The sequence below is a fragment of the Amia ocellicauda genome, chromosome 17, assembly GCF_036373705.1.
Source record: "Amia ocellicauda isolate fAmiCal2 chromosome 17, fAmiCal2.hap1, whole genome shotgun sequence".
NCBI classification, from domain to species: Eukaryota; Metazoa; Chordata; class Actinopteri; order Amiiformes; family Amiidae; genus Amia; species Amia ocellicauda.
Window position 1 is genome coordinate 11,168,744 of NC_089866.1, and position 12,933 is coordinate 11,181,676.

Sequence of the window (12,933 nt, forward strand, 5' to 3'; positions counted from 1 at the left end):
GCAGCTCGGGCCCAAATACGTTCACATAGTGCCGTTTCAAACACAATGGGGAAACTTAGCACTCTGAAGCTACCATAAAAAAAAACAAGGTTCCTTTCTAGAGCAATAGACTCCCAAACATGAGACTTGCAAGTGTGTAGACTTGATTTCAGGATACACACACATTCACCACAAAGCTGTGGCTGCCTTTGTATTTGTATTATTTGTATGTGTGTGTGTGTTTCTTTCTCAGCCATCTGACAGTGTGACCTTCCTCTATCATCTTATCATGGCAATCTTCCACCTTCATCAGGGGGATGTGGAAATCGGGGCATTTGAAGCATTAAGTGCCGAGCATTGTATATTATACACCTGGGAATAGCGTTTGATGCCTTCTCTCTGCTTTTTTCGCCGTCATTATATCGAAAGTGACCGAAACATTCCGCCGTGCTTGTCCTTGATCTGTGTGTGTGTCTGTGTGTGGGCTTGTGTGAGTCTGTGCCTCTGTGTGTGTGTTTGTGTGTGAGTGTGTGAATGTGTCTGTGTGTGAGTGTGAGTCAGACTGTGTGTGAGTGTGTGTGTTCTCCGGATAAAAGACCAGGGATAATGATGTTAGCACAGTGTGAATCACACATTTCTGACATGTCACTGCAATTACCAGCCAAAAGCAGACTGGGAATTCTGAGCATTGGGATGCCTGGTTTATTTTCTTCCTGATAACAATGCTGACCGCTTTTTATGTCTACTAAAAATTGCAGCAGCTAGCGCATGTTCAAATGCCTCCTCTATACCATAACAAAATGCACAAGCAAGTGTAATAAGAAATAAAAAAATAAAAATAAAAAATCATTATCGCATTAAGAAGAATAGATTCAGTCCCTTGTATTTTGTGGTGTAGGAAGGCTATTATATTCAATAGCATGTGTGTGTGGGGGGGGGAGGGGGAGGCAGGCGATAGGATGGCAGTCAATGAATGGACAAGCTGTTATTTTCTTTGACAAGCCATTAGGAAATGAAGGAGTTAATTTCTAAATAGGCACAGGATATGAGTCACCCACTCCCTCTTTTATTAAGAAGGGAGCAGGAAACCTGAAGCAAATTTTAAAGTCAGTTTGATGTCAATCCTATGGAAGAAAGAGAGAAAGAAAAATGAAGAAAGAAGGAAAGAAAGAAAGGGAGGGGGGAGTGCAAAAAAAATGTAAATATAAACACAGTGAGCTGGAAGTAAGCGCATTCTCTGTTTTGTTTTGTAGAGAGAGAACCTGAGCTCAGGCCATGCAGTCCTTCAGAGAGCGGAGTGGTTTCCATGGCAACCAGCAGTGCTACCAGCAGGAGACACATGAATTATCCCGCCTTGAGACTTACAGACATCATCACAGCCAGACCAGACAGGGCTATGAGGCGCACACTCTTGCGGCAGCGGCGGCAGCGGCGGCGGCGGCAGGAGCGAAAGACTGTTACAACCAACAGGCCTACCCTGGCTACAGCGGCGGCTCGGCCTCGGCAGAGAAGCAATACAAAGGAACCAAAATCCCCGGGCAGCACCTGCAGAGCAGCGCCGGCTACGGCAACCATGTGGGCGCGGCCTACTCGGCTCAGTACATCAGTGAGGGCCACTTGCAGCAGAAGTGGGAGGACACTTCGCACCTGCCCCAGTACGAGCAGGACATGGTGGGCCGGCTGGAGGCAGCGGCCGGGGGTGGGGGCGCTGGCGGCCAGTACCTTGAGCAGAATCTGGTCCCTATATCCCAGAGTCAGTGCTCCCACCCTAGCCAGCCCAACCCCCCAGTATACACAACGCACCACCAACCAAAACTCCCCCAGGACACCTCCCCGTCACCCATGACTTACTCCCAGGGGCCCCTCCACTTTCCCCAGCACTCCCAGTCCCTCTCTTCCTCCACCCCTTCATACCCTGCGGTGGAAAAATGCAACCAGACGCCCCACTGCTACAAAGGCTATGCCATGCCCCCAAGTTCCCAGTACAACAGGCAGCTGGGAAGCAGCAGCAGCATCAAGCCAAGCAGCTACAGACCCCAGAGCAACTATACCTACCAACAGGCACCTTCCAGAGCTAGCTATGAACAACAGCCCCCCTTGCAGGCTATGCCCAATACCCAGGATGGTCTTTCCAAATACCAACATTTCAGCCAACCCCCACAGAACTACTGCCTGACAGACATTTCCGTGAGGTCCCCAGAGCAGTACTATCAAAACTGCAGCCCCAGTTCCAGTCACTCCCCGGCGCGATCAGTAGGGAGGTCTCCTTCCTACAGTTCCACCCCTTCACCCTTAATGGTCAACCCAGAAACGTTCCAGTACAACCAGCAGCCCATCACCACAGGAGCATCATCCTCCAGCGGGCTGAGAGAGCAGAGCCTGCTGCTGCCTCCCCACTCCCATTCCTCGTCCAGCCTCAACCCCCAAACAACCAGCTATGCCGGCTCCCTCAAGGATAGGTTCTCTGAGAAGCTTCTGTCCAATCCCAGCCTGTGGAGTCTCAACGCCCTAACTTCTCAAGTGGAGAACATTTCCAACAATGTGCAGCAGCTCCTGCTCTCTGAGGCCATGGTGGCCAACAAGAAGAGCAGCAAGCGCAACCCCAAAAAGGCGGAGGACTTCAAAGGCCAGTTGAGAGTGTTGGAGGATGGCTCCTGCACAGAAGCGCAGCTGATCACACCTGGGCCAGAAGTCTTCAGCACACCACAGTCTGTCCACACTGAGATACAGGAGGGGGAATACTCAAGCAGTTCTGAAGACCAGTTGGAGAGGAGCTACTACTACTGCACTCAAAACAGAAGCCCGGCACAGGCAACTACAAACTCTCAGCACACCCTGGAAACCGTGTCTTCCTGCTCTGTGACGTCCCCCGATGACATGTCCACCAAATCTGATGACTCCATCCACAGCCTCCCTAACGCAGAATCGGGTGAGAACCTCACCACCTTGCTGAAGAGCATAGGGGAGGAAAAGTCTCCCAAAGGTGTCCTGGTGCCCAGTCCTCTGAAACCTGAGAAGAATTCCCCTGCTGACATCCAGTGTCTGAAAGACTCTCTGAAAGAAAACTTTGAGGAGACAGCCTGGCCTGAAAAAACAGGTGAAGACAAAAAGGAGCTGAAAGAGCAGCTGGTGATGGATCAGGATGACGTCGCCGAAGTTTGTGTGGCTGAGCAGGAAGAATGGCCTGAAGATGGCAAATATCCATCCCTGTTTCATAAAATCAGTAAAGCGCTAATAGGCAAAGGCTACCCCAGCGACATGGAAGAGAAGATTTACCAAGAATTGCAAAACCAGTATGTTCCAGACGAGCAGGGCGATGGGGAGAAGCCATCAAGTCCTTCAGACTTCAATTGCAAGACAGACGGGGGCTCTGATGTGGAAAGTGAAATGTATAAATCAGAGTTTCCCACTGATTCAAACGCCTCAGGGAAAAACGCGCCGTTCAGTTGGAGCGATGACCTTGTACAAGATCAATATTTAACCATGAAAGAGCACGACTCAGAGTTTCCGCATTTCAATTCCAGGAGCGAGCTGTTTGAGGAGAAGCTTTCAGTAGCCGACAAAGAGAAGCAGGCACCGTTTGAAGAGCTGCACGCTGTCCTATCCAGTCAAGCTATTAAAGTCAGAAAGGAAAAGGAGAGCGTGTTGTCCTCTGAGGAGGTCATGAATAATAAAATATGGACCCAGGAGTCTGGGGAGTTCAGCAGCCTAGGAGAGGAGCAAGGAAGCAAGTCTCCTGCTGCTACAGAAAGGGAAGAGACAGAGCTGCAAGACACAGTCTTCGCAAGCTCTGAAAGGAGGTCAGTTATTTGTGATATCTCACCTTCGAAACACCCGACAAAGATAACGTTCTCAGCACTTAATGAGGAAGTGACACCTCTGTCCCAGCCAAGGGACCACATTGACCGTCACGACGCAGCCGTGCTGGAACCTGACACTCCACAGCTGCCGGGCAAATCCATCCTGCACTCAGCCCCTTCCTGGGCTGACACTCCCCCCTCCCCGAAGAAAGGTGACGAAGAAGTAGACCCTGGGAGCGACTGCCCCACCAAGCCCGAAACCCCCAGCCCAGCAGCCGACCTCAGTCCCTTTAACAGGAAACACGCGGAGGAAAAAAGAAGCCAAGAGGGGCGATTAATGTACACAAGTGTGCGAATTAGGAGACTGTCTAGTCTGGTAGGAGAGGGTGTACCAGCCACGCCTCAAGAGAACAGCATGGCCTCCAGCAAAAGCATGGCTTTGCCAGATCAGATGGGCATGCCACACAAGGACCTCTCCAGTCTGACGCCCAAATTGTACGCTGAGAACTTTCCTTCCCGTATGTGCACCCGCTCCTTCACGGCCCTCGCGGCTCCCAAGGCTTGCATCCACCTGAAAAGGCAAGTCACCCCCAAGTTCCCCAAGGGAGTTTCCACCAAAGACACTCTGGGTCAGCCCAAGGGTCCACTTTCCAAAATTAAGTGGAAGAAGCAGAAAGGCCCCAAGCTTGCCATCGTAGGCCACTTTAAGGGCCGGAGGACATTGATTGATGCCAGCCAGCAGGATGAGAACCAGGATACCACCTTGCTTTTATCACCCCCGGTTAAAGACTCCAAGCCCATGGTGCTGAGATCCCGGAAGCCAACGCAAGAGAAGCTGCTGAAGGAGAAGGGAAAGGAAAAGAGGACACCGTGCATGCTGCCTAAAAAGCTCAAAGACATGAAGAAGCAGAAGGCCGCCTTCCTGAAAGAGCAGGCCCTGGTGAGCCCAGAGCAGAACATAGTGGGCTCTCACCGCAAAGTCGTCTACAGAATAAAAACCTCGACCAACAAGTCCGATGAGAAGGTCCTGCCCCCTATCAAGAGGAAATCCAGTTGTCATTCCTCCGTGCCTGTCAAGAAACAGAGAGGGGTGAAAGCAGGCAAGCTAGAGGCCATGCAGCCCCCTTTGAAAAATAAACTGGGAGGAGTGAAGAGTCCCAAGAAGAAAATGGGACGGGGGGAGCACTTCAAAGTCTCTCTGAGCAGCTTCCTAACCAAAGAGACCCCCCTGGCTAGTATAAGCACCAGCCCTTGTGTCCCACCTCAGTACCCTGCCAAAACCAAGTACCTGCCTCCCAGAAAAGGCAGGGGTCTGAAATATGAAGCTCTAGTTCAAAAGATCACGTCTCCGGGCTCGAAAAAGCACGCCCTAAGCCTGCAGGTGGAAAGTGTGCCAGGGGAGCCAACCACAGGGATCACACCACTCGGTTTGGAGAACAAGGAACCGACAGAAGCAGCAGAGATCAAACCTGGGGAGGAGGCGGTCTCGCTGAGCGTGACAAGTGTGCAAGACCCAGGTCCCATCAAAGCCCCCACTCCCAGAAGGAAGAAGGCAGTAGCAGCAGAAGCCAGCATTCCACCTGACTTGGCCCTGGAGGCTGGCACGCATGAGGTCAACACGCCCAGACTAGCTAAACAAAGAGCGATCAAAAACAACCACGAGATGCATTTAAAGCAGCGGCGGAAAAAACGGAAAGCCCCTGGGCTTGCACCCCCTGACAGTACTCCTCCCACAGAGCAGCCCTCTCCTGCACTGCCTCCCCCAGGAGGGGATCCGCAGAACAGCACACCGGGCACCGCTGAACCCAGCACAGGGAAAAGGGGGAAACGTAAGCTAGCCCACCCAAGAAAGAGACAGGTCAAATTGCCAGAGAAACCAAGCAGCAAAAAGCAAAAGACTGTTAAGAAAACAGGGCCAACCAAGAGGAGCAGGAAGCATTTAAATGCTGTAAAGACAAGCAAGAATGGCCGTCGGCTGAAGAACAGACACAGAAAGCAGAGCAGCCCTCTGGTTGAGGAAAAGCAGCCTGAAATTCGTCTCAAATACATCTCCTACAAACCTCAGAAAAATGAAAACAGGCCTTTTTTCAGCCCCTACGTGCACATTGACAGCTCTAAAGAGTTTGCTTCCCTTTGTACCATTGTTAACAGGCCGGAGGAAGAATTCCTGCTTCTGCAGGCCAGAAAAAAGAGCTCTGCCAAGATAAAAAACCCTGTTGCTGTTGCCAAGGCGATCCCGAACTCCTCTGTCATGCTGCAGGGGCCCTTGGTCAACAAGAACCTGATTGACAGGTGTCTAACCTGCTGCCTGTGTGGAAAGCCAGCAAATTACAGAGAGCTCGGGGACTTGTGTGGACCGTACTACCCAGAGGACAGCATACCAAGGAAGACGCTGTCTTTCAAATGCAAATTAGAGTCTAGGGAAGACAGAGTCAGAATGAATTGCAGTACTGCGCAGCCTAACACCACCAAGCAGGAAGGTGATAAGAGCCCTGGAGTGAGCAGCCACTGTGGCAATGCGCCTGGGCGGCCCAGGAGAACGGAGCGGGTCACGGGGGAGCACGGCATGGTGAGGCCTAAATTCAGGGAGAGGTACAAGAAGCTGCATCAGTTTCAGGGGTATGACAGGAAGCCAGGGGAAGGGGAGAGTGAGCTCCTGAAGCTGAAGGAGGGGGCAGGGGCGGCTCTGCAGCGACTGGAGTTGGAGGCCGAGGCCAAAGAGCACTGGGTACACGAGGCCTGCGCCGTCTGGACCAACGGGGTGTTCCTGGTCTCAGGGAAGCTCTTCGGCCTGCACGAAGCCGCGCTCTCTGCCAACGAGATGGTAAACCTCTTTTGAACTCCGGTCTAACCTGCTCCCACAAACACTCACAGCCACGTCTCCCTCAGTGCACCAGTGTGCCAGCTTTAGTTATTATAATATTGCTCCTTGGCCATTTCAAAAGCAACTTTAGCTTTTATCATTATAGAAACATGACAGACACATTGTGGTCCCCAGACAGCTTGCATATGGTTAATGGTACCACTATATATTATATATGTACTATACTGTACAGCTAGGGAGGATAGCGTACATGCACAGACAAGACCATTACTAGGTGAATGATAGAAAACTATCAATTAAGATGGTCTTTTCCACATAGATGTGCTTCATATACTAACCTCCTCCTCTAACCAGTCAAAAAAAAAATTATAATAAAAAAATAATATATATAGCTGTTTTTCTTTCTATTGCTACAGAGCTGTTTGAAGTGCCAGGACCTCGGTGCGTCAGTAAGTTGCTGCTCTAAAGGATGCCCTCAGAAGTTCCACTATGTCTGTGCCAAAGAGATGGGTAAGAGCTCTGAAATTGGCATGGCTGTGTGTGGGTGTGTGTCTCTGTCTGTCTGAGTACGGGTAGGTGGGTGTATCTTTCTGTTTAAGTACTTTGCCAGCTTATCAAACGTTTTTATTTTTTGGGCTTGCTGTCCTATTAGATTTAATTTGCAATTCCAGCACGCTGTTCTTTTCCAAATTCTGACCGTTTGAAATCCTTACACCTACATCATTACATGAATCCCCTTGCAACTGACATGGACTGATAATGAGGTGGCCCCACATAGTGCATGAGCAATGCAAATCACACTGCAGGTGTGCTCGGATGGCCGGAGATGCAGTAATGGAGTTTGTCAGACCCTTTATTGGTTTTGCTCATGTTCGGCACTTCTTCTCTGTTCCAGGCTGCTTGTTACAAGAAGAAAACTTCTCCTTGAAATGTCCAAAACACAAGGTAAGTGATGGCAACAATCTGTGTAAAAGATACTGAGGGGCAAAAGACAATTCCATTTGCCAGGATCTGTCCCCTTAGCTATGACTAGCACAATGCAGTAGTGCTGTGTGCGGGTCACTTGTTATAACTCAATGTTTTGGTTGTATTTTTTTTTGCCCAGACCACAATAAAGACAGCTTTTTTGAATTTGGCATTAGACCGAGAGCTAATTGAATTTGGTGCATTACTAAAGCAACTGTGTGTGAGAGAGAGAGAGAGAGAGAGAGAGAGAGAGAGAGAGAGAGAGAGAGAGAGAGCGAGCGAGAGAGAGAGTGTGTCTGTGAGAGTACTGACTCCTCCGGGGAATCTAGCCGAACCACACGGCCGTCCTTCAGTGTCCAGCTCCAGCTATTGACTGCAGAGTGCTCGACTGACATTCACGTTAACACAGGCCCGCTAATTAAATTCTCTGAGATGCTCGCTGTCGGGAGCTGTGCAATTATGGCAGCTCTCGCCTTTATCTGGATGCACAGAAGCACGGGCGGCAGCGGGAGCAGCGACAGTCGAGCTCGACGGCTGTGCTGAAGCTGGGGGGGGCGGTCTTGTGTCTTAGCACGCGGTGGCGGCTGCCAGCCTGGATTGACAAGACCCGTACGCAATGCCCGATGGAGGCCTGTTCATAAAGTGAGCCTCTTAAAAGGGATCACTCTCGGTAAACAGAGACAGACTGGGCTCAGCACTGTGGCACTCGGCAGCGTCTATAAATGCTGCCTCATCCTGGGTAAAAATAATAGAGAGGCAAAACAGAGATATGCAGCCAGTGCCAGCCGCCTGGTTTCTCCCCTCTTACACCCAGAGAGCAGGCGAGCAGAAAAGATCATAAGTTTTGATGTGTCGACCATGTCTGTATCCTCTCAGAAAGGAAGCAGCCGTGAAAGAGCCATTCCCTAAGAGGCCAAAGCACAACTGCGTCTCACACACACACACACACACACGAGACTGCAAAAAAAAATTCAGCGTATCTCTTCTGGCATCAAGCTGCAGAATCGAGCTTCAGTCTCTTTCCCAGTCTAAAAGCATCCTGGTTTGTTTGTTTGATTACATAGGGGCTGCGAGATTACACAGCGTGATCCACACGCAGCAATTTCAGCAGCTGCCATCGAATTCAATCGGTTGCATCTTTCGCCACCTACTGGCCAGATCGGACATTGCGCTACGTACTAGAGAAAGGGAGAAGGTCAGATTGGGAATTCAGGCTGACATTCAGCTGAGGAATGACTGACAAAGCGGAAAAAAAGCGTTGCCTGCTCTGACAAGACAGAGACAGGAGAGAGAGAGAGAGAGAGAGAGAGAGAGAGAGAGAGAGAGAGAGAGAGAGAGAGGGAGAAACCTGGATGAAGATCAATGCGATCTGCACTGAACACCTCTCCCACACAACACAATGTCAGAGATGGGGAGGGCGGAGGTCAAAACGGTCTCAGTAGCAGTCACAGTCACAATCATTCCTATACAAATTCCTAGGCAAAAGATTAATGCCTATTATTTCTGTACTGTGCAGATAAATAAGGATACATGTTTTGTGAGCCTTACCTCTGTAAGACCAGTACAACACCAGGCTACAGGGGCTGGGCTGAGACACACAGCAACACGGAGAGGAAAAAACAGTACAATTACAGGGCACTCCCACTCCCACTGCGAGCTCAGAGAGGTGGCCGGTCAGCTCAATATAGCCGCTGTGGGCAGCCACACAGGTTTCAGCAGACGTTGCATAACTGAGTAGCAAAGGTCTATCTGCAAAAACGACTTGCCCAGATCCCTACAGTGTGGGTTCCAAGACCTTTCTCTACGATCTAGGCCCAGTTCCAAAACAACGCTCCTGTTCCTATGGATTTGTCTTTTTTTTTCTCTTTTCTTTTAACAGTGGCTCAAGACCTATTAATAGACAGTCAGGGAGCAATACTGTGCCAGTCATGCCCCACAGGGCAGTGAGAGGACATTGTCCCCTCCCCTGGTGATATTTCAGTGCAGCCAAAAAACAATCTGAACTCAGGGTTCTCCTTGAGTCCTTGTCCGGCTGCCAGCCATGTGACATGATGTGCTATAACGTTGGTAGGTTTACAGGACCCCCCCCCCACTATAATATGGTCAGTAACATTGTCGTCCAAAGTAATCCCAATACACACAGGCAGCCAAAGAGCACTTTACGAGAAACAGCCTCCATATAGCGCCTGACCGCTGGTGCAATCCATTAGTGCCAGCAGGAGAACGAGCCCAATTACATTTGCTAATAGAGTGTGGATATATTGCTGTGTTTATAAATGAAGCCACGTGGACTGAGAGTATTGCTGAACTTCTTTTACCGACGTTTCAAGTGGCTCACCCACTTTGACTAGACAGCACTGTTTAATTATTATTATCACTACCATTACTCATATCTTCACAATTTACAAGATTATTTGTACTACTCTTAATTTGAATTCTGTTGTTAGGACTCTTGTTAGTTGCATCCTTACAATATGTACATGTAATACAAATACAAATAACACACACAGGCACACACACAAGCAGATATATACTCATTTGCGTGTGTGAGTGGAATTGTGCAGCCTCTAATGCACGTCTGCTCTGTTCTCAATTGCAGGCGATGTAAAGCCTGCTGAACGGGAGGCAGCCGGTCCTGTGAAGATTTCCTTCTATGCAGTGCATCAAAGGACGTCCATTCCTGTGCTGACAAGTCAATATGGATTACAGCTCAATGCTCCACGCTGAGACTTCCTGTAGAGGGGTTGCCTGTAGCACTAGAGCAGCAATACTGAGAAGCGGCAGATGGAGAGAGAACTCAACAGTATTCTTATCATACAAGGGCAGTCCCCCCCCATCCCCCGCGCCCCCCCCCCGTCTCTCCCTGTCTCTCCCTGTCTCTCTCTCTCACCTCTCTTTTTTTCCCTCCTCCTCCTCCTCCCTCCTTTAGTCTTTCTTCAGGAATCGCTTCCAGTGTTTTTTCAGTGTTCCGGAATTGACAGACTGCAAAAAAAAAAAGAAAAAAAAGGCAAAGGAAAGGAGAGGATAAAAACAAGAGTGACCTTTTCTGCTTGTTGTTCCTATAAAAGAAAAGACTTTAGAAGACGACAACAATAAAAAGACAAAAAAACAAAAAGCTAAACAACAACACAATACAACAATACAGCTGTTGGTTATTTTGGGTTTGTATTGGAATTTAAAGTGAATAAAAGAATGTGCCGATTTATTTTATTTATTTATTTATGTATTTTGGAGGGATAGGGGCGTTGTTTTGTTTTATTTATTTTAATCAAGCCCCATCCCCATAACCTTTTTCAATGCACACTTTGAAACACTATACTGGCATAAAATTCAATGTTACAATACATTCAAGATTCAGGAATGTGTTTACTCCTATCCCAGGAATGTAGCTCAATGTTCTAATGGTCACAGTGTCTATAGTGGACTACATTCTGATTCTGATATTTTCCACATATCGCTCCTCTGAGATATGTTTTCAAAGTGTGCATTCACAAATTACACTGACAAACTGGCACGTCTGTACATTTGGAATATATGGTATATTTAACTTCCTATTTTTAATAACGACTTTCAGTTCTGCAATTTGACATGAGCACATGTAGCTGCCAGCTCTTAAAACAATTGATTTTGTTTGTTTGTTGGTTTGTTGTGTGTTTTTTTGTTTTGTTTTTTAAAAAGGGCACATTTCATAAAGATATTTTTCTTGTACCTCATGCCTTTATAAACCAGATCAGCCGAAAGAATGAAATTCTAGATTATGCACAGATCTCCTTTTGCTATCTGTTGTCATTTGCACCATGCGAGACTGTGGGCGGCGTTCGGCACACAGACGTCTGCTCAGAGGAAGTGCAGTATTCTGTGTAGGTAGCTCACAGCTCATAATCCAGACTCAACTCAAGTTTTGTTAATGTGACAGTAACAGCCCAGCTAGTCTATTCCCTGGTATAAGAAGAATTTATATTCATTTAGGTAACTGACATAAAACCAGATCTTTTAAATGACAATTTCCATTACAATTAAGGTAACACAGATGGATACTGCACCCAATTATTCGGATTATTATTACTATGATTATTATTATTATTTAATGGTGTATATAAGTATTTGACTATGTTTAATTGTAAGATGTGATGTACTTAAATAATTGTGTATAGTATTTCTTAGAGATGTTTATTTTCTATAAAATAAATATGTTATTGCCTTTAAAATGTTATTAAAAAGAATGAATTAAAAGGACATTTTTGGAATGTTGCTTGACTGGGTGGAGGTCAGTCTGTGAGTCGCCGTCCACTCCGTCTGGATGAGCGTCACCACTGATGTGAAATAACTGTGTCCTTTGACGTTGTGTCTTCTGAGTCAGTGGCCCAGTACTCATGTTGGGCTTAATGATCTCTAATAGCTTTCAGATACTGGGATTTAGGACCGCATCTGATGGGACCGCAATGCAAAGAGATGGCAGATGCAGATTTAGCCTGTTAACTGAACTAAAATGGCTTAATTTTATTATTGTCAGCTGTTGAACCATTGCAGATGGTCCCATTACAGATGCAATTAAGTCACTGAGCTTTCAGCTGCAGCACAATCCGGAAGACAGGAGGGGCCCTGCAGCACCGGGCCGGAGAGACCCACAGGCCCGAGCTGATATCAGTTAACCTGCACTGATCGGAATGACATCGAAACCCTGGAGACTCAGAATGTTTTGATCCCTTGGTTTAAGACGTAACAAGAATCCGCACGAACCTAGAACAGCAGTACACCCAGGCTTTGTTTCATAGGTTCTAAACGTTGATCACAGTGGACATTTCTTTGTGAACTGCAAGAATATGGTGGGTCATTTCAAGCTGTCAGCACGCATCTCTGCCCAGTTTGGGACACAGCTACTCAGAATGCCCTCAAATGGCTGTCTGCCCACAACCTGTGTGCATTTCCTCTTCACATCTGGTCAAAAGGAGTCAAAATTACGTCTTACCAGCTAATAAACTCTTGAAGTTTTTCTCCGTCAACTCCCCTACATCACTGGATCACGTGGCGACAATGTTTCGTCTTCCAATCCGAGGCCTTTGCACGTAGGACTACACCACACAGCCACTTCTGCCAGCCCAGAATGCACATTGCCTGTTCAGGAAGGCAGCCGATAAACAGGCTTTGGAAGCAGAACAGAATTGTGAGGAGTCAGAGTTAAAGACCTCAATTGCTTTTTGTTAACAAAATGAAGTGGATAGAGGCCTAAGCCAAATGCACATTTTGACATACCGAAGTACAAACCTGTACCCAATGGCAGCTTATTTATTTATTAATTGATTCTTGTCAAAGGCTTTCTTCTTTGAAAACCTAGCATCAAGTGCTGGATTGGGATTCGTAGTT

The 12,933-nt window shown here is 47.9% G+C and overlaps 1 protein-coding gene across 1 annotated transcript; it reads left to right on the forward strand.

The window, feature by feature from the left end:
• The first annotated feature begins 1,237 nt into the window (after positions 1-1,237).
• On the forward strand, positions 1,238-11,793 carry rai1 (retinoic acid induced 1). Its single transcript, XM_066689732.1, has 4 exons — positions 1,238-6,603; positions 7,020-7,113; positions 7,499-7,548; positions 10,169-11,793. Exons 1-4 carry the CDS (start codon positions 1,255-1,257, stop codon positions 10,175-10,177), a joined length of 5,502 nt encoding a protein of 1,833 aa, XP_066545829.1. The 5' UTR covers positions 1,238-1,254; the 3' UTR covers positions 10,178-11,793.
• Positions 11,794-12,933: the final 1,140 nt, after the last annotated feature.